A 22,854-nucleotide genomic window follows, 5' to 3' on the forward strand; every position below is an offset into this window, starting at 1 on the left:
TCCCTCCTCTCCTCCCTCCCTCCTCCTCCTCCCTCCCTCTCCTCCTCCCTCCCCTCTCCCCCCTCCCTTTTCTCTCTTTCCCTACCTCTCTCTCTTTCTTTCTTTTTCTTTTCTTGTTACTGGGGATTGAACCCAGAAGCTCTTAACCACTGAGCCACATCCCTAGCCCTTTTTATTTTTTGACACAGGGTCTTACTAAGTTGCTGAGGCTGGCTTTGAATACCCCTGTCCCTTCTGATGGCATTCCCCCAATGACTAGGCCCTCCTCTTAAAGATCCCCAGTGCGTCCCAGTACTGCCATCTTGGGGATGGAGCACTTAACACATAGGCCTTTGAGGGATATTCAGTATCCAAAATACAGCACTGGCACGTAGCAAGTGCTCAAGAAATTGTTATTATTATTTTGATACTGATATTGCTTCAAAAGCATCTTGCTGGCTGCATTCTTTGCCCTCCATAATAATCCTGTGAAGTGGCACTATCATCTCTTATTTTATAGAGGAGAGGAAGGAGACTCCTAGATGTTAAGCAACTTAAAGCCAACACAGGTAGGGACTGGAAAAACAGGAGTTTGAACACAAGTCTTTGATCTTAAATCATTTGTACTTGTCTCAAGGTAGTGAAGTTGCAAGAAATTAAAACATACTATTGATATTCTGATAATATCTTTAAGGTCCATTTACAAAAAAGCACATGCATTGCTAAGTAATTCCTGTTTGAATTGCTGTGAGTGAGTTACTGCTTGGTTACTTGTATGAGGCAAGAGCTCAGCTTCTGAAAGACCCCCAAATTGCCTTCTATAATGCCAGAAGCTTTGGAGCTAGATGAAGACCCAATTCAGCCTTAGAGGATGGCCTCTGGGCCTGAAGAGAAGGTTATTTGACAAAGATGGATGTGAATGTGCTAAGAAGACTGGGTTTTATATCATTGTCTGCCCCCGAAGGCTGGGCTACTCTCAGATCAGCTTTTGAAGTAGCGCTGGCCTAAGAATATCCATTTTTCAACACTGGAGATTGTTCTAGAAGATACTTTGTTTTCCAGGGTGAGAGGAATGAATTTGCTTATTGTGGCAGTAGTGTTTCCTCCCTTTCTCTTATAGTTAGAATGGACAGAGAATGGTAAGAACAACCTGAAAAATAGGGATTTGTTATAAAGTTATAGCTCCCAGATATAGAACAAGGAAATTTATCAAAACCAAGAGAGCTCTAAAGCAAGACATTTTCCTCGACACTCCACTTTCTCGGACACATACACAAACACAGTCTTTCTTGGAATCTTTATCCGTGCTCAGGATTTTCTCTTGCCCTGAGGCCTGAATCTCAGGAGCAATCTGAGATTTGTCAGTTTCCACCCAACTTTCTTTCCCTTTGCACCAAGCTGCCTTGCTGGTCATTAGCTAGCATGTGAAGTGTGATGCTCAACTTAGTCAAGAGCCACCCTGCTTCACTCCCGCCCCTCTAAACCCATGCGTTCTTCAGTGTGGGGCTGTGAGCAAACAAAGAGAAAGCTGGCAAGATAGGCATTGTCTGACATGTAATTAGGGTCTTTGGCCTTTAAAAATATTTATTTCTGCCAGGCGTGGTGGAGCCTGGCAAAAGGTGTTGTTATCTCAGTGTCTTGGGGAGGCTGAGGCAGGAGGGTCTCAAGTTCAAAGCCAGCCTCAACAGTTTAGCTAACAAGGCTGTAAGCAACTTAGTGAGACCCTATCTCAAGATAAAATATAAAAAAGTCTGGGGATGCAGCTGAGTGGTAAAGTGCCCTGGGTTCAATTCCCTGTGCCAAAAAACAAACAGCCCCCACCCCTGCAAGACAAACAAACAAACAAAAACATTTATTTTTGATTTCCACCTGGCTTCTGGGTTGTGGGAGAAAGTGAGATGAAGTGAAGTGTTGAAACCTCAAATATTTCTTCTCCTAGATTTCTATGCATTATAGTAGTCAAGCACTGGGTTTTTAGGAAGATGCATCAGTAGAGAGTAATGTTTACTTTTTCCATGTCTTTTTGTTGATGCCCATGAAAATCATGTCCTTCCTCTACCAGGTTTAGAATATGTATTAGAGAGGAAGGGAATAGATCAAAGATGGACTGCTTCAGATAAAATTGCTATTTTTGTATCTTAACAATAAGTTACATTTTTCTCTAATAGGCTTTTTGTGCATTAAGTACTGTTCCATCCATCTTCGTTCTTGTTCTTTGCATCCGGGCTCTAAAATTGGCAAGAAAGATATTATTCTTCCAGTGCTAAACCTAGACTATCAGATCTTATCCAAGTCCCAAGGGTACAGAGAAGGAGGGGGGATACAGGTTTGGGACCTCCAGGCCTTCATATGATGGATGGTGAGTCCTTTTCCCTATCACAAGTTCTGATAGAGGCCTACAGACTAGAACATTCATGATAGTTGACAGGAACCACACATCTAAAAGCAAGAAGCTGAACTACGTAGGCAGAAACTCCTGAGAGACTATCAGCGGGGTTAAACCAGTACTTAGCTGTTATGTTCTTGAAGGCTAGGTAGCAGCTGAAGAGTTGAAACAGGATTTATTTAATTTTGGGTTTCATTCCCTTCTTTCCCATCTGAGAAGAGTTATCAGGGGAGATATTATTGTGAGTCCTAAAATTTAGAGGACATTAGAAAGAGAGGTCAAGAGAGTCAGGGCCACTTAACATCTGGGCCCATATATCCATATATACATATATATATATATGTATACACACACATTTGATTAATATTTGTCAATTAAAAATAAAACAAAACTTTAAAAAGAATAGTTAAGCTCATGTGGATCATATGTGGGCCATGAGGAAGAGAAAGAGACCAGGGAACAGTTTCACAGCTTGCTTTCATTGTATGTGGGAGGAGGAGTGAATGGACTTCCAGGGTTTGAGGTTGGATATTTAAGTCCAACCAGAAGCATCCTGTGTGATGGAATATGCCATTGAATCCTCCCAGAGAGTATGCCAAAGTCTATCAGAACATCCCAGGGAAGCCAGTTTCCATCAGTGTCAGGAAGGATCAAACAGAAACATGCCCACAGGAAATCAAATCAAGATTGCATTCTGCCCTGACTGTATCCATCTCTTCTTCCTCATAACCCCACACTCTTGGCATCATTCCCCCAAGGAGACAGTGGGAGGTGAGAGTAGGGAAGAATTCCAAGAAGGACAATTGAAAAGAATCCAACTATGCTCCCTATTCCCATTACAGTAGGCCAAGCCAGAGCAGGCCCAAGGTAGAGGAATGAGAATCTTCAGCTTTAAATGAAGTTTGAAGTTTTGAGTATGACATGAGACTAGGCATTCTACTTACCTTCATGAGACTCTTCTTGGACTAAAGCAGCCAGAGAATTTTTCCCATTATCTGAAGGTAACCATGGTTTTCTGATATTGCATCAAAGATAAATGAGCAAGAACTAGCCCCTAGGACTGACTGTGGAAGAGCAGTTATGGAAGAACAGGTTTGTTTTCTGATTGTACCTACTTACAAGTCCTACTTGCTCAGTGGGCCAGCTACCCATTTGCATGTTAAAAAAAAGCCCATTCTTATTCCCCCCCCCCCATTCCCTTTCCTTACTTTAGTTTTCTTCATAACACTTACATCACTGGGCGTTTCTTAGACTTTTTTAGTTGTTAACTTTCTGTTTCCATTTACTGGGATACATGCTTCATGAGAGTAGGGACTTTGGTCTGTTTTTCTCCCTAGAACAGTGACCAGCACATAGTGAGTGTTCCGTATATATATATTTGTGAAAGAAAGAAAGGAGGGAGGGAAGGAAGGACAACATTCAACAAATATTTATTGAGGGCCTATTATTTTGGCAGGCATTATACTAAATGCTAGGGTAAGAAACAATTCCCAACAAGGTCCTTGTACACAGGAAACTCACAGTTCATAGGGAAAATGGGGAGATAAAACCATAATACCAAGGGGTCTAATGGGTGCTACGATAAAAAGATCAGGGTGCTGTGAGAGGCACCTGAACTGAAATGAGTTGGTCGAGGTTCGGGGATGGCTTCCTTTGAGACTCCTGAACTAAATCTTAAAGGAACCCTTTCTTGACACAATCTCGGAAAATGCTGCTTAGGTTTTGATGGTGAGATAAATGGTTTCCTACTTCATGGTTCTAGAGGTTTCAAGAGGCCAGGTGGGACCACAGAGGATCTAGATTCACAGGGGAGAAGTAGTTCAAGGCACTGAGGTTTCTCTGATTATCTATTAGTCTAAGTGATTATGAGCAATAGCATTTTGAATTATGGTATTTGTTTTGGTACTTATTTAGACTTTATTCAAATGATATAACTCTATCAGAATGAATTCAGTGCAGAGTAAAATTATCAGGAGTTCATCCATTATTGTTTTCTCAATTCGTTAAGCCTCTTTCCTAAGCATTCCCAATGCCACCAAGGGCTGGTGCCACAGTCACTGGTTGATCCCTCCTTGCATGTGAGACTGATGTCAAGGTGAGGGCTGCAAGAGGCTGAATAGAGACCAAGACTGAGGAAGTGGTGCATGTTGAATCCCTAAAATTTATGATCTCAATCATACATAGAATCTTAAAAAGTCAAACTCCTTGGAGAAGAGAGTAGAATGGTGGTTACTAGAAGCTGAGGGGACAGGGAAGTGGAAGAGATGGGGAGAAGATAGTCAACTAGCACAGAGTTGTGGAAGAGTAAGTTCTGATATTCTATTGCACAACATCATGGCTATAGCTAATAGTAATTTAAATTTTAAAGACTACAAGAGAGGATTTTAAGTGTCCTCACTACAAAAATATAAAAAAATAAATATCTGAGGTGTTGGATATGCTAATAGCCTGATTTGGTCATTGCACATTGTATGCATGAATTGAAACATCGTATTATGTCCCATAAATATATGCAATTAGGGGTTGGGGAAATAGCTCAGTTGGTAAAGTGCTTGCCTAGCATACACAAAGCACTGGTTTCAATCCCCAGCACCACCACCACCACCACCAACACACACACACACACACACACACACTATATTATATATATATATATATATATATATATATATATATATATATATATACACACACACACACACACACACACACACACACATTTGATTAATATTTGTCAATTAAAAATAACACAAAACTTTAAAAAGAATAGTTACATATAGGCCTAAATATGAGCTGTTTTGTAGATAAAATAGGATATTTTGAAATTAATGACTCTAAAAGGAATTTAAAAAGATATAATTATACTAGATCTAAGATATTAGATTATAATTTACTTACTTAGTTCAGATATTTTTCTTTGACATAGTAGAATAGTGATTTAACCAGTAGAATCTTAACAGATGCTCCTTGAATTTACATCTAAGTACCTGAATGGAGCATATGGATCAAATTTTTATAGATGGAGTAATTTTCATTGCCATTTTAATAGTAAGATATTTGGGGGCATTGGATTGCTGAGCTAGGGCTTCCTTTTCTTCCTGCCTCCATAGTCTCTGAAGTTGAAGTTGATGCCACCATTTTGAGCATCACTTCCTGGAAGTATTTTGGATTGTCTTTTCAGTATCAGCATAACTGCATCTGCCTTTCCTGTTTCAGGAAATTCTGTATAAATTTTGGCCAATGAATGTACTTTGCTACATCTGTGGGGTCATTTATTCTAGCAAATATCTTCTCTGTCATTTCTAGGGATTTGGGACAGGAATGAAAGCAAGCCACACACCCTTTGAATCCCATCATTCTCTTTGCTGCTGCAATTATATGTCACTAATCATGCCCTAATGTAACTCTTAGACTAGATATTAATTTTTCACATATATTAGTTTACTTAAGCAGATATAACTGTTATGTTAAAGAAATGAAATTTAAATGGCCCAATCATGGGCATGTGCACACATGTACACACACACACACACATACACACACATGCCCATATTCTTTGCTTCCACTGTCTATTTACACTGCTCCATAGAGTTAGTTCTTCCTTTTTTCCTTGGATAAGATCTTATACAGATACTATAATTTCTTTAGTCACTCTCAGGTAATAAAAACCTATTGCTCATATTTCAATAATTAAATATCTCATCAAAATGATGATTTCATTTAAGGTTAAAACTTTTCCTCTTCCAGCTAAAGCCTACTTCAGGCCAGTGAAGTCTGCAGAGGGAATTGGGAGGTGAAGGACAGGGTGAGGTTTGTTGATTTTCTATTTCTCCACCTGTTCTACTCTTTCCTTTCCCCAGACACTGGACAGCATGAATGTCCTTTTGTGATTATTTGTCTACTATTCATTATGTAGCCAAGACTGTTTTGTGACAAGAAATGGTTTTGTTACCTTAGAGTAATCAGACAAAAAAAAATGAGACTTGATCAAGATTTATTTCTTCTAGGAACAGGAATTTAACCATCCTATAAAAGCTTGCTTGAACAGGCAGTGGGGAGGAAATTGAATTAGTTTTTTATTATACCTAGCAAGTCTCATTTGTTCAAAATAATGATGGTTGTATTTGTGGGGAACTCTCTGGGATCCTTTAAGACTCTGTGTGGCACTACTGAGTTAAACTAGATGTGAAAAGAGGACCAGTATTTTCAAGGGCAAAACTACTGCTGAGAAATAAGAATGGCCTTTTTGATGACTTTTAAAGAGCAAGATTGCTAACAAAGTCTTGGGTGTTACCTGTTCTTGCAGCTGCTGATTTTTTGTCAATTATACAAAAATGCTATCCTTGGAGGAGGTGAGCTGTTTGACACTAAAGACTTTTCTTTATTTTTGACTGAAGATCTAAGATCTACAATCTTCAACTTTAATTCAAAGTGAAGAGACAAACTAGTTAGGTAGAACATGCAAAGCATTTCTGCAGAAACTGAATTTCGTGGTCTCTCATTCACCTTAAAGATATAAAGACAAACAATCCAAAAAATTTTTTTGAGAAGACCTGGACAAAAGCATTTAGAATGTGTCAGAATCATCTGGAGGGAGAGTGCAGGTTGTGATCTCACTCCCAGAGGGTAGAGACAGGAAAGGTGTTCCTTCACTCTAAACCTGAAGAGTTAGGCTCTCACAGGTATCACCCAGGACTTGATAAGAGTTCCTTGGAGGTTGGGGGATTTGATGGACTGGGGTCTCCCTCATTCATGCTTGCCAAAAGACTATAGGCTAGAGGGTTTCAGAAGCAGCCTGTGGCATCAGAAGGAATACTTGACTTGGCAAGTCTTATACTTTCTTCAGTATGTGTCAGAGGAGTCTGCTTTTGGGGGGTCCAAGAAAGAACTGTCAATTGAAAGTCATCTAAAATGAACCTTTCCATGATTTTTCCAAGAGGTAAGTCATCCTGGGGACAAAGATGCTGGCTACCTTAAATGTGTAACTTGAGAGGAAGTCACAAGCTACTCCTCATTCTCCGTGCCAATTACCCAGGTTATGTGTCTACTGGGTTTTCTTAAATGCAACACATATGGGGGGGGGGGTCATTCTAGAAGTTTAGAAACTGGGACTTAAAAAAAACCCTGATAGTCAAGAAAACAGGGAATAAGTGATATTATGAAATGCACTGCCTATACACATTTGATATTTTTTATATTATCATTTGACTCAAGCTGGATTTTATTATGCAAATTGAATGGAAATTTTAGTGATATTTTATGAGTGTGTGCTGTGTTAATTTAGCTATCTCATGTACCAAATTGCCAATCTCCAGTTTGTGATGTGTATATATATAAAACCCAAAAGACTTTTAAACATATGGAAGTGCTTTTATGGATCACCCACGCTTACGTCAGGTTATGAACATTTCTACACCAAAGTGATTTTTCACATTAAGCTGGTGTAGGATTAGGTTTGCCTACATATACCAGAAATCATAAATCAACAGAGGCTGTTCACATTAGGTTTTATTCTTTCATGTAAAAAGCATGGAGGATATATTCTTAAACCTACTACGAAGACTGGCACTGCGGGAATATGTATGGACAGGTGAATGAATGAATCAGATTGGATGGGACTTGTACTTTTTAGCTGCACATTGCTTAATTCCTTTCAGCCTCAGTTTTCCCCACCTGTAAAATGGAAATAAATTATGTCAAGTATTCTTCCTTTGCCCTCCTGATCTATTTTCTAGCTTTCTCCACCAAGTGCCAAGAAGGATAACTTCTGTAGATTACACCCGTGAGCTCCCTTGCCCTCTAGCATTCTGTGGGGGATTGGCCTGCAAGAAGCACTGGCAGGTGATTAGAGGAGGGAGAAGAATGAGTGTGACTACTTATCCTGTGGTTTCCTGCCTACAGGACCATGATTTGGTGATCATTGTGTGCTTGTTCTGAAAAACTACAACTATTAGATTGCACTGTCTTTATAGCTGTAGGTTTTTTTGGGTTCAGTAACTGCTCTACCATATGGCTCTTCTCTGACTATTCTCAGAGTACTTCAACATCGTTGAGATCTTAATGTTCACCATACTTTTATAAATGGATCCTTATATTCTCCCCAGTTCCCCATTTGATTGGTCTTTTCCTTCTGAGGCCATGATGGGTAAACAAGTCACAGCGTTGCTCTTTGTATTCAGTGAAATAATGCATATACTAATGCTATCATTATCTGTTTCCTTTTAATCCTGCATTATTTCATGTTTGGCAATATCTTGGCTGCACATAATTTCTGAAGGGTCGGTGGATTTATTGAAATATTTTACTGTTGAAAATGACCAGAACATAGCTCATGTCAAATTTTCAATTTTATACCTTAAAAAAAGGTGGATGCTAATTGTTTCCCCAAATATATTTTTTCTTCCTTTGTTGTTAAAATGTATAACATGAGGTCCAATCCAGGCTCCCTTAGCATTGACTGGTGAGTGGTGAAATCTTAGAGGAAGAACAGTTCACAGCTGGGAAATTGGGCTGGGAGACTAATGATTTGGTAAGTTGAGGTTTTAGAGAACAGTGGTCAGAGATCGGTGGTGTAGACCAGGGATCCAGGCCCAGAGACTATGGTTAAAACTATTTTGAGTTGGGTAGGATCCTAGTTATGGCAGAGCCTTCTTGCTAACTTGAAGTAGACCAAACCTCTTGGACTACAGCTGTGATACTACTGCAATTGGAGGCTTCAGGTTTCTAAAGAGCAGTAAGCCTTTGTGTGAAACAAAAATCTAGTGGGATTGTTGTGTTCTGAGATTTCACTGGATGTTTGGGGGAACCTTGTCTTTGGGCTCAGGTAAAAGAGTGGGTTCTTTTGGTGATGAGTTCTGGTTCTCTGCTCTGAACCTCCAGATTCACGATCTAGAGGTTCATATGGGTGAAATACTGACTCCTTAGCTCCATTTTTCTTGCCAAGATTCCTTAGATGCTACCCATGATGCTTCTGCAATTGGTCTGAAAACATTAGTTTTCAGATTATCCCCCATAGTAATAATTGCTTGATATTTATCAAATTATCCTCCCTAATAAAGAATGGATAACAATGATGATGATGATGACAATGATGATGATATCTAAACTCCTTTTTTATTTAAAAAGTAATTGCTACAAATGTTTTCTTACTTAGGGAAGTTAAATATATAAACCCTGAGAAGGATAAAGAAGGAAATAGAAAGTAGATAAAAATTAGTATTTAGTTGAATGAAACACTTTCTATTTCATAGGAACAACTAATTTGATTTTATTTTCCAACAACACATAGTAAAAATTGCTATTTTTAGATATTCATGATAAAATAGTTGAGGGTTATATTATTTTTTAATGTGAAGGAGTCAATAATTAAAATCAGAATGCACTTCAATGGGAAAATATTTTAGTAACTGGACATTTTTGGTGATTAATTCATTTTTCTTATACGTGGCTTCTATTTTTCCAGATTTGGATATCAGAAACACACGAAGAGATGGCACAAGGTTTTTCAAACAAAAACTTCGTTGAAATAAAGAGCAAGCCCTTATTAAATGAGGAAACAATGTGCTCTGGGATTATTGAGAGGTATTCTAAATACCTTCTTTTGTTTAGAGGACCTGAACTTGCAGGAAAGGATTTGTATTAATAGTAATATAGATACCCCTCCTATTTTTTTTTGCCTCAAACTTTCTTCTCGTGCTGTACCCCTTCTTTGGGATTCCTTTTCCCTCAATGGTTTACCAGTTAACACTTTCACATGTTCTTGGTCCAGCTAAAAATCTCATTTCCTCTTTACACATTTTCTGACTACCTAGGTTTGAACCCCACTTTCACAAATGTGAAAGTTATTTGGTGCATACAATCCTGTTTGTACACTTATAAAATGGGAAAGACTAAACTGTTCACCTCAAAAGGTGGTTCAGAAGTTTAGATGAGATAAAGTATGCAATGTATTTAGAAATATTGCCGGAAATGCTGTCAGAATTAGGTAAACGTCATTAACCAGAATTAATTGCTCTGGTATCCCTGCCATTGGAGTATGTTATGTCCTACGTGAGAGCTGGACTTGTATTCTAGTTGTTTCTATGTGTGTGCAAGTCCTTGCCAGTGCCTCTTCATGGAAGAGCATGACATCGACTTTGTCTTTTATTGTTATTTTTGGAAAAGGCAGTCAAAGTAATGACAAAATGTTAAAATTTCCTTTTACTTAGACATTTATTTTTCAAAGTGTATAAACATTGCAAACATAAAACCCTGTAAAAATAATTGTAAACATTCAACCCTAAATTCATTTTATACAGCTTTGATAATTTATTTATGGCAGTCTGTCACATATTATTAAAAATTGCTGTCCCATCTTGTTTACAGGGATACAGGGTTGCCTGCAACAGATTTTGGGGCTCTTTTTACCAGACATCCACCGGATTGGAACAAAATGTAAGTAGCCCCCGAACTGCTGCAGGTTGTATAAAATATTTATTGATCCAGAGGAGTGAAGGCATGAGGGTATGCCAAGGTCAACAAAACGACTGTTACATGACATTTCAGATTTTCTTTAACAATTTTTTTTTTCAATCAAGAGGTATAACATTAATAATAATAACAACAACAATAATAAAAGGAATAATGCAAGCCAATCCTCATTATTTGCACATCTGTATTTACAAATTCTCCTAACTCTCTAAAATTTATTTGTAACCTTCAAATTAATACTTGTGGTACTGATGCAGTTACTTGCAGACATGGGCAAAATGTTAAGTCACCTGATGTTCACACTTTCAGCTGAAGTAAAATATGGAGGTGATCTGCCTTCTTGTTTTAGTTCTCATGCAGTAAACGACTGTCCCTTCACAGTCTATTTAGTGCCATGCTTTTCTAACTTTTATGCTTTTTGTTGATCTCGTTGTTAAAATGTCCCCCAAGCATAGTGCTGAAGTGCCATCATGTCCCTAAATACAATAAAGCTGTGATGTGCCTTTTGGAGAAAATCCATGTGTTAGATAAACTTTATTCAGGTAATGATGATAGTGCTATTGGTGGTGAATTCAATGTTGATGAAGTGACAATATATTCTAAATAAGATGTCTTTAAACAGAAACACGCACAAAATAAGGTCATATATTGATCAAGCAGTGACATGTCATGACCAGACGCTTTCAGGAACCTAACCTTGTATTGCCCTTAAGAGCAACGGTGGTTCAATGCTTGCTAATTCAGGGTTTGCAACAACCTCTTGGAGCACTACTGTGAAAACAGAATGGACTGTAGAGCAAGAGATTGATGCATTTTTACTGATAATAGAAATTATTTGGGGAACAGTGTTAATTACCACTACAAAAAAGGAAATTTCTTATCCACTCATCTTTCTAAAGAACACATATTTTGTAATATACAGGTAAGTGATATGGAAATATACTTACAAACATGACAAAATTCTTGATATTGAATTTTGTATTACAGGATTGTTGTGAGAACTAAGCAAATTAAGATATGTAAAACAATTAGAACAGCAGCTGTGACTTTAGGAGAATTTTCTTGATTTCTTTCATTCTTGATTCATTTTGTTTTCTCTTTCAGAAATTTTATACTTGGATATTGGGTTGCTTGGCCTGATTCCTTGGATTTTCTTGTCTTTTTTCTCTTTTTTTTTTTCTTTTTATCTTTAGTATTTACTTTGTTCTCTATTACTACAATGCTACTAATGAATTTTGTTTTCTGAATTATTCTGTTTTTTTAAGATCCTTTTGGGGTTTCATGACCACAATATCTTCCCTTAGCCATCTGGGATGGTTAATGATAGTTTGTTTTTCTTTTAATTTCTTCTCACACATAGTCTTCACTCAAAGCTGCTTTTTATTTAGTTTTAATTTTTGTTTGTATGGCATCTATCTTCGATGTGAGAAGCATTTTCCTCAGATGGTTCGTCATCAATTCTTGGTTTTTGTTCATAATTAAACAATAAGGGTGGGAGCCTATGGGCAAGCATCATTGGAGGAATCTAGCTGGGTCGGCTTTTCAAAGCAGCCTTAGTGTCATAATTTCAGACTTTCCTTTTGGGCTGGTCAGATTACCAGAGGTGGAGCCCCAAGGGAAGTTTACCAGGGGAGGTGCAGTTGCTCTGCAGTGGAGGAGGACCTTTGGAGCTCTAACTGCTTCTTGAATAGCTCTGCCTCAGTCACCCTTTGATATCTTAGAATTTGGCTCTCTGCTACCTTATCCATCTTCTTTTATGCTTCCAAAATTTGTTTCTTTCTTCCTTTCTGTTCTATCTATTCTTGTGGATTCTAAGGTTCTAATGAAATTTTTGAGGAGCTCTTGAGGAAAGCAAGATTCTAGGTGTTGTTCAACTTTAACTCTGAAGTTGGCCTCCTCCAGAGGACCTTCCCATACCTAACACCCCTATTCCCATGACTTCATAGACCCCTCCTCATGGCTGTTCATAGCGCTGTGTGCTTCTTTTTTACTAACACTATTTATTTGCTTTTGCCATTACTTCCTTTTTTTGTGTTTCTTTCTGAATTCAATGCTCTGAGGGGCAGGACTGTCACAGTTCCATCCCCAGTGCCTAATATAGTCCTGACCCGTAGCAGGTGCACCATGATTGTATTTGAATGCATAAGTTAATTACTTCTGATGTTGAACAACAAATTATAATAAAAGGGGGTGTATCTAATTTCTTATTTGATTTAGGAATTTGAGACCTGAAGAACACAATGATGTCTTCAAATTTATTTTGATAAATGCATTAGAAGACATGATGTTTCAGAAAACCAGCCCTTATTATTAATTTGAACTGCTAGAACTTCTTTGTGTTATTTGATTTATGAGTATTAGCAAGGAAATAAACACATGAGCACCTTCAACTGTCCTTTGCTAATTCCATAAGTAATTCTTTCTTTCAGGTAATATACACTAATTAAAGGACAGTCCATATAATAGAATGCTGTGGGGGTTTAGAATCTGCTGTCTTGAATATTAAATATTCTTTTGCTTCTTGCCAGTTGTACAGCTGTGGAAGTTAAATGTCAACTTTAAAAGGCAATGAATAAGAATGAGTTTGCTCAATGGACCAAAATAATGTGCTTCAACTTATAAAAGAAAGGCTGTAATCATAATGTAAATTTAAACTTCAGGTTACCTCTTAAGGAAAAAAAAATCAGAAGAAAGGTATAGCATTGTTATTAAGGAGACATTAGTCCAATGCAATGATCTTAATTTTTTGAGATAATATCCATTATATTGTAATGAAACTCAACTATTTGTTTCTTTTTCTCATAACTCAGCCTTTGGCCCACTTACTTCACTTGGGACCAAGATGGAGAAGACACAATACTTACACAAATTGGTAGTACATATCTCAGTAAAACAGATTGAAAATCAGAAGAACTAGAATGCTCAATACCACTCGTCACTTGTCACTTTTGTCAAACTTGTCACTCCTGACTTTCACTAGAGAAAAGGGCTCTGTGAACAATTTCTTCCTTATATGCCCCAGACTGAGATAAATGGAAAAAAATTATAATATAGGGAACAATTAGGCAGAGATGAAAATTGATAGCAAAGACTTAATATGAGATTTATAGACTTTGAGTCTGGATTGAGCTCATCTAGAACTAGATATATTGTTTCTCTTGAGGGTTGGCTACATTCCCAAGGACTTGACATTGGCCAGTGATGGAAGAGTTGAGTCAAGGAGGTTCAAAAATCTCTTTAGACAGTAACAGTGCTCTTTTGATCTCTGATCTGGTTGCCTGTGTAAGGAATCTCAAACATACATTACTTTTACTATGTAGATGCAGACAGTCGAAACATAGAAAAATAAAGGGGAGGATGGTTTCCTTTAAGGTATATAGGAAAAATGGATGGAAATGTGAATAGAGTGAATGGGCTAACTTAAGTGTCTTTCCTTGCCCTCTTATCTGATTCTCAAGCATCTCAAGTAAGTTTGACTCAATTTTGAAAGACTTTTTATGAGGCCTAGAAAACTAAATCATAACTTATCAGAGGGGTCCTATATATCTGATTATCTAATACAGAATAATTTCACGATTTGTTCAGACCCAGATAGTCATAGCTAATTCATTTCAGGAAGTAAGGCTTTCTGTGTAAAAGTATCTGAATTGTATCTGTGACCATTAAATGAACAGCTAGAGACAAAAACAATAGAATAAACAACAACAAAAACTATATCAACAGATTCAATTTTAAAAGGGAAATTTAGGAAGAAATATAATTTTATGTGAAGGTCTTATTTCTCAGAGTATTAAATATTGATTTGATAGTAACTTAAATATACTCATGTAATCTTTTGTGATCCTAGGATAAGGGTCCACAGAAGAAGTCATTTTTTTTTTAATAGGGAAAACCCCAATTCTGGTAGAGGGTATTTGCCATGGGAGAAGCAGTTGCTTAGGAACCGGGATCAGTTTAAGAACATTCGGGAATACTGAGCACTAAGCACCCACTGGAGAATGGAGAAATAGCCAAGGTAGACCTCATACAAGGTCAGCCCTAAATATTGAATACTGTCATTTTTTACTGAAACTTATTGCCTTCTGATGGTAGTGATCAGTGTATATTTGTTAAAATTTTATGATTTTAAGTGTGTCATGTTTCCGAATTCACCCAAATACTTATATGATCCTCCTGGGGGGAGAAGAAACAAATTAACATCGACTTGGATCACTGGATAACTTTTTGACATTGTGCGTTTTTTGAAAGAGCACAGTATGGGAAACTAGGAAACCTGGGATCTACTTCTTGGCCTACGTTAAAGCTACTAGGTGACCTTGTGCTGGTTAATAACTCTCTCTGGACTCCAGTTGTTTCCATCTGGAAAATGAGGGGATTGGATCAAATGATCTGTAAAGTCCTTTCCCATGCTAAAATTTTATGGCTCCGAGGAGCAAGGCATCTATGGTCGTGTAAATAGGCAAGTTAAATGAGGCCAAAAGTAGTTCAGGCAATTAAGTTTTCATTGTTGGCAGACAGCCGTCATCCATATGTGTGAGTGGAGTGGTCATTTCACAGTAGCCACAGCAAGCTTGGGCCACAGTTTATTCCTCTCACTGGGGCATTTAGCATCTGTAAAACCTCTGTACTTTTCAAAGGAAACATACTGCATATAAGTTGTTAGAGGACCCCCACCCCTTTTCTCAAAGTACAGTGCAAAGCATTTATTTTCTTTTCTACTTAGGCACTCCTATGGTGTTTTTCTCTTGGTGAAACACCAGCCAGTTGTTATGAGAGGGACCTAAATTCCATTCCCGAGTCTGCATCTTATTCATTGCAGGACATTAAGTTTTTGTGTGACCAGCTTTTTTTCTTTGGGGCCATTATCCTCTCTTTCCCTCAGTGTAATTCAGCTAGGTCATATGATGGAAGGGCTGATTCTGTTCCTCATTCCCATCTCCCCATAAGCCCAAGTGTTGAGTACCTGATCCAGGCCAGGCCAATCAGAGAACATGCAGGGGTGGTAAACATGGAGCAGAGTATTCCTCCTCTACTCCCAGATTGCAGGTTCAGAAGATAGCTTCCTTCTGGGGGAGCATCTGTCTGTGCATTGAGTTATGCAGAGGTATAGAAAAGGAATGATCTGATGACCTCCTGCTTCTGTGAGCTGGTATTTTTCTTTCTTATTCAAGTTTGAGTTGGGTTCCTGTGCTTTAAAACTATATTAGAAATACTAATAAAATCAAATATTTACATGGAGCTTATATGTGTCATATTTTTATGTTCCCTACAAGAACTTTGTAAGTTGGTTCCATCGTCTGCATTCTGTGGAGGATAAAACAGAGCACAGAGAAGTAACATGTCCCAACTCTCATAGCTGGTATGTGATAACAAGTCAGAATTTTAACTGAGACAGTTTAACATTAAAACTCATGATCTTAGACACTCTTGTATGCTATCTTGCCAACTAGGAGACCTAGGATACATACTTTAGTTCTCTGAATATTGCTTTTCTCTATAAAAATGGATATAACAATTACTACATTTAGGCAGCTAGGTCCAGTGCACTTTAGCATTATATACATATGGTATTTTATTATGGGAATTGGCTCATACAATATGGAGGCCAAGAAGTCCAAACATCTGTTGTCCACAAGCTACCAGGAGAGCCTTTGGTCATTCAGAGTCTAAAGGTCTGAGAAACAGGGGAACTGATGGTATAACACCCATTTCAACTCTGAAAGCATGAGAACTTGTGAAGTAAAGGGCTGCTGATATAAATCCTAGAGTCCCAAGAACTAGAAGCTCTGATGTCTGAGGGCAAGAGAAAATGGATGTCTCAGCTCAAGAAGAGAGTGAAAATTTGCCTTTCCTCTGCCTGCTTGTTCTATTTGGGTTCTCAGTGGTTTGCATGGTGCCTCAGTAGGTAGAAGTAGGAGGAAATGACAGGGACATCAATATCAGCACGATATGATATATATTTTTTAAATGATGGTTGCTCTAAATAATGGAATGGAATTTCCCAGAATGGTCGTAATCTTTCCTCCTTCCCCACTGCAACATAGATATTGTGTGGCCCTCTGTGACTGGACTTGTCTTAATAATGGATGCTGTTCCACTGCTTCCAGCAATGAGATTAATTTCAAATTAATTTCCTGCTTATTTGAGTCTCTTACAAAGATTCAGATGCCTAGATGGGACCATGTGATTTGGTGAGTAGATGTCACTCACCTTTGTCATGACTGCCAGGGTGTTGGGTGAGAAAATATCTGTCTTGCCTCTAGACACAACAGAAAAGAAACAGCTGACCTTTAAGCTTCTTCCAAGTTTAAAATTAATCCACTGTGACTCTGTGGATTTGGGTATGTCATCTTGTCACCGCTTCACACATGTTATCACTGGTGTTTTTACATGTATAGATACTTTAACACCATAGCTCTAATGATAACTTGAATATCAGACTTCTTTCTCTTTCTCATCTTACAAAACACCTTTAGTTGTTCTTTATCTTGAAAGTTGTCTCCTAGCTGCACCTGTTAAAGGTCGAAGAGGGCATATGTGACAAATGGTGGGAGGTGCTGGGTGAAAGCCAGTTGTCTAACGTCCAAGCATCCTTACAGTGTGGCATTATCCTGTGAATTTATCAGCATCTGGTCTTCGGTTTTGCATTTCCAGAAAGATCATTTTATCTGTGTTTCAGAATTTATCTGACTCATGGAGACTGACTTGTGCTCATTAAACTCATAAGAAAAGCCAGAATTCTAATTAGTTAATTTATAATGAGAAATAAAATTTTCAAGCACACTAGACAGTCATGTCAGCCTAATAAAAGCATTCTCTCTGTGTAAAAAACCATACGGGAAGCCAGATTATAATCAGAATGTGGTTCAGTGTTTGGAATCTGAGCCAGGGGAGTTGGTTATATGATTATAGTGATTAATGACCTTAGACTCTGATTGTAATAGGACTCTTTCAGTTGTAGGTGACAGAAACACATCATCATGGGCAAAAGAGGGGTTTATTAAAGTACTGGAATGCCTCATGGAACTACGGTGAAATCTAAGGTGAAGCCTGGCTCCAGGGTTGACTGCAATCAGGAGTAAAATACCTCCAGGATTCTCTTCCTGTTGGCTCTATTTGCTTCCTCCTTTTTGCCCTCAGAGTTCCTCATTTTTTCCCATTCATCCTCCCATTATCAATCAGCATCCACTTGTCAGAGAGAACATTCAGTGTCTGGTTTTTCAGGATTGACTTACTTTGCTTAGCGTGATATTCTCAACTCCATCCATTTACCTGGAAATGCCATAATTTTATTCTCTTTTAATGCTGAGTAATATCTAATGGATGTGAAATGGTACTTTATTTTGCTGTACTTTGCATTTCACTAATTATTTGATTTACAACAGAATTTTAAGACTGAATTTATTTCCAAATAGTAATTAGCCATGCTGGTTTTTTACATCGTGAATTGTGCATTCTCAACTGAGATTTTTGTCTTGTTGATTTGTGAAAGTGTTTTAAAATTTATTCTAATAAATACAGGTACTGATCCTGTTTTGTTTAAATTTATAATGAATTTCTTCCTCCAGTCTATGACTTTCCTTGTAATTTTATTTTTGATGTCTTTTGATCAACACAAGTTTTGAAGTATTAGTCAATACTTCAATATTAAATATCAAACTATAAGCTTTTTAAAAATTACACACACATACATATACATGTATATGCATATACACATGTATATGCATGCACATGTGTATATATGCTGCACACGTGTATATACATATACATATATATGCATATACATGTATGTATAACACACGTGTGCATGCATATATACACGTGTATGCATATATACATGTGTATGCATATATACATATGTAACATGCATAATATATGAATTCATATGTAACATTTTTGTAAGACTAACCAGTTAGTCCAGTACCATTTGATCCACCCTTCCCTTGCTAATTAACAAAGTCATTCTATCATATGCCAAGTTCTCATATTAAACAGGTCTATTTCTGAGCTCTAGAGCTCTATATTCTACTCTGTTGGTCTATTTGTATATTCTTGCACTGATACAACACTGTATTAATTATTACATCTTTATGCTATGTCTTGATATCTGATAGTGGGAACTTAACCCTCATCTTCCTTTTCAAAGTCATCTCCTCTGTCCTTGGCATTTTTATGACTCCAAAAAGTTAAGATTTGTTTAACAAGTACCATGTAACACCTTGCTTTTGGGTTTGGATTTTCTGTTTATTTAAATATGTTGGATTTTCCTGGACTAGCAACAACCATAGGTAATTCTACCAAGGGGAAATAAGTTTGGGCAGTTTGCTCAGTATTTTAGTTTAAGAGTGCCCTCTTCTGTTAGGATATTGAAGTAAAGTTAATTTAATTGGTGACACTTAACTGGATGGAGGATAGATGGTGGAGGGAGGAAGGAGGGGTATTGATAATGTGGTATCATCTTATAGTTCCATGATCTTTAATTTCTGGTGTTTGATTTTTTTCCCACCTTCCCAATTGCCCCCATTTTCCCCAGAAGCAATACCTTCCCTTGACTGCAGTTCTGGTCCTTTGTACTTGGCAAATCATGGTCCAGATCCTCTAATTTGAGACTGTTCTCAGTATCTCCCCACATCAGGGAAAGATGCTCTCTTTCTGGAGATGATGTCATCTGTGTCCTACCCCTGCCTCACAAGGGACCTACTACCCTCTGCTCTCTTCCATGTAATCCTGCCTGACTGTGTCCCAGCGTGGGCTTTGATCTGACTCTGCACATTGATTGTGGATTGTTCCGCCTGCCTACATGTAAATTGAAACTTGTAATGTCAAAAGAAAAAAATAATAACAAATTTGAAGATCTTAGTTGGCTTTTACTTGCAATTCTAGAGTCAGATAGCACTTCATCCTATAAAATAAAATGAGCTGAACAGAGGTTGGTTTTAGAGACAGAAGGCGGAAGAAACAAAGAACAAAAAATGGGTTGGTTGTTTCAAAGTTGTTTTCCTTGTAAAGGATAAAACAGAGGGACCTCCCTTGTTATACTATCTAAAACTGGTTTGCTGGGAGAGATATGGCTACCAACTCTCTCTCTCTCTCTCTGTCCTTATTTCTTGGCAAGTCTAAATAAACAACTTGGTTTTGGCTTGGTGGCATGGACACTCAGCATGAGATTTCATTTTGGTTTGTTCTGTTGGGCCTATTGCCAAAGCTCAGTTCAAACCAATAATTTCTTATACATTTTATTTAATAATAGTATTTTCTATCCTCTATTATGCTTCAATTATAGGTATGTGTATGATTTAATTTTCTTTGTTGTTGACGTGTAAAGCTTTGGAGGGTATATGTACAGATTTGGATTTAAGCAACCAAAGGGTGAAGAAATGTGTTAAAATCTTCCTCTATGACTCTACATCTTTCATTTCATCTTTGTGATTCTGTCTTTTTTATGCCTTATTTATTATACTCATCATTGGTTTATTGACTTAGAACTATTATATATAATCTTGGTGACTTGTCCCTTTAATCAGTTGGTAAGATCTCTTTAACTAGTAACTTTTGACTCTAAGTATTATATTTGCTGTTAGTGTAAGAATATAATTTCTTTTAGAAAAGTGTTTATATATATTTATAGACTTTTACTTTCAAGCTTTCTTTGAAAATAATTTAATGTTGAGTATTAAAGCACATATTTGGACATTCAAAAATAATTTGATGTTCAATTTAAGTCTGAGAAAATGTCTTCACTAATGAGTTTAACCATTTTACTTTCATTGTGGCTGCTAAGACATTTTATGATTTTAATTTGTCCTATGGGTGGAAATAATTTTTTTCCCAATTCCTTTTATTTTCTTTTCCTTACTTTCTTAAAGATTGATTTTTCTTTTTAAAATGTCATTTACCAGTTTGAAAGTTACACATCCATTTTTTCTTTTGACAATCAGTGCTCAAAACTCTGGTGTGCGACCGGAGTCACCTGGCAGGATTGTTACACTACGCTTGCTGGGCTCCACCCATGGAGTTTCTAATTCAATGGGCTTGGGGTAGGACCCAAGTGCATTTGGCCCTCCAGATCCACAGTTTCCCATCTGCATGTTCAACCAGCCAGACTGAATATATTTTTTTAAAAGTGTGTCTATACTGAACATGTACAGACTTTTCTCCCTTCAGTATTCCCTAAATAATGAAGTATAAGAATTATTTATGCATCATTTATATTGTATTAGGTATTATAAGTAACCTAGAGATGAATTTCAGCTCATAGGAGGATGTGCACAGATTATGTGTAAATACTACATCATTTTAAATAAAGGATGTGAGCATTCACAGATTTTGTTATCCACTGGGGTCCTGGAACCGGTTCTCCTGCAATACCCAGGGATGACTATATTTGCATTTTTGTCATGTTCCCTGGTGCTACTGTTGGGGACAACACCTGGAGGTAGGAGTTGGTGGTCATCACCAGATTAAATACTAACAACTGTAGCTGATAACCCATTTGAGTTGGACTTTGTTATTTTAGAATTCTTGTTAAAATGTCTTACTTTCCAAAGAAATTAGGTGGTTTCCTTGACCATCTAGTCCTGTAATATTGCCAGGAATAGAAGTAGGGTTGTAATTGCTTACAGGAGAATAATTTCCCCTTATCCTAAGCTCCAGGAGGAGACTTTCTTTCAAGTGTCTCTGGGCTGGGACCTGTGGTTTCTCTGGTCTCTTTTATGTAGAAGTGCAGACTTTACAGATTCTAGCTGCAAACTGGAGTTTAGCTCTTTGTCTCATGTGAAGCTAAGGCTGTTTCTCTTGACCTGAAGTTAAAACTCCCCCTCCAGGGCTGGGCCAACAGCTTTTATGATTTCCCCTTGTAGTGAATGTCCTTTTCATTTCTCACATCTCCATGTTTCCCTTTTGAGCTTGGCTAGGCTTGTCCTTGTGTGTGTGTGTGTGTGTGTGTGTGTGTGTGTGTAAGTGTTCCATCCAGCATTTATGTGTGTTTAAGCGGGTAGGGGCTGGGTATACTAAGAGTTCTCAGTTTACCTAGTTGTCTTCTATTATCTCTTCAGCTGTCATCCTAAAGAGAATGTGGAGAAAGGGGCCAAAAAGGTTTCAGAATCAGGTAGAGAGTAGTAAAGAGAATTCCTGGAATGCAGAACATCCGAGTTCAGGGACTTGGGAGTTGGTAGCCACAAATTTTATTCACATAGAAGAGTAGTAGGTGGTGCTATATTGAAGTAATTGAAGGAGGGATACCTGGTGGTGGTGGGTGATGCTAAAAAAGAGCCTGGGGCAGTTGTGGGGTTTAAATATTTTGTTGGGACCAGTCTATCCTGATGTTATTATTTCATGCAAAGTTTATAACACTAACATTTTAAAATTTCTTCTTTTTTGGAATCCTTTTATCAGATGTTGACTTATCCCTTTTAGGTATACAATGACAACATACACTGAAGATTATGTTCCACCACATGATTATCCGCCACGTGTGAGTACAAGAACCACAATCTAAAATTTATGTACTTAAAATGACAGATTGCATCTAGTATAAACAGTTGATCTCGTGAAGAAAGAAGAAGTTGCTGAGATTTATGATGTTTTATATTTATTTAGATATATTAGCTGTTTGTGAAAGTCAATAGAATATTTTACGGTTATAATTTATTTTTGGAAGCTTATAGATTTTAGGGTGGAAAATATTGCAGTGTCCAAAACATATTAATCACTTTCTTTCTCATCTAGTTTATTGCTCCCATCTTAGACTTAATTTATTTGGAATGAGAACCTACCTTTTATTTGTATCTTATGGACACATGAATATGTGGCTTAATTTAGCTCTGGGAAATGTGTATGTTGATTTTTAAAAAAGTTCAGTTCAAACTTAAATATATTGTTACTTTAAGAACTATACAGTAGAAGGAGACCCTCAGGGTTATACAAAATTACATACAAGAGGAAGTGAGGGGAAAGGGAAAAATAATGCAAGGGGGAGAAATGAATGACAGTAGAGGGGGTAGAGAGAGAAGAGGGGAGGG

At 37.5% G+C, this 22,854-nt stretch overlaps 1 protein-coding gene across 4 annotated transcripts in view; it reads left to right on the top strand.

Moving 5' to 3' along the window:
• The window catches only part of Cfap95 (cilia and flagella associated protein 95), a 106,572-nt gene that overhangs the window by 26,483 nt on the left and 57,235 nt on the right, over window positions 1-22,854 (top strand). For 3 of the 4 annotated variants that reach the window (XM_048806873.1, XM_015492839.2, XM_048806872.1), the window contains exons 3-5: window positions 9,828-9,946; window positions 10,730-10,798; window positions 22,250-22,307. In XM_048806873.1, the coding sequence (XP_048662830.1) occupies window positions 9,828-9,946; window positions 10,730-10,798; window positions 22,250-22,307 (246 nt within the window). The remainder of the gene's footprint in view (window positions 1-9,827; window positions 9,947-10,729; window positions 10,799-22,249; window positions 22,308-22,854) is intronic. The other variant, XM_048806874.1, reaches the window with a different exon arrangement.

This window comes from Marmota marmota, unplaced genomic scaffold, assembly GCF_001458135.2.
Source record: "Marmota marmota marmota unplaced genomic scaffold, marMar, whole genome shotgun sequence".
NCBI lineage: Eukaryota > Metazoa > Chordata > Mammalia > Rodentia > Sciuridae > Marmota > Marmota marmota.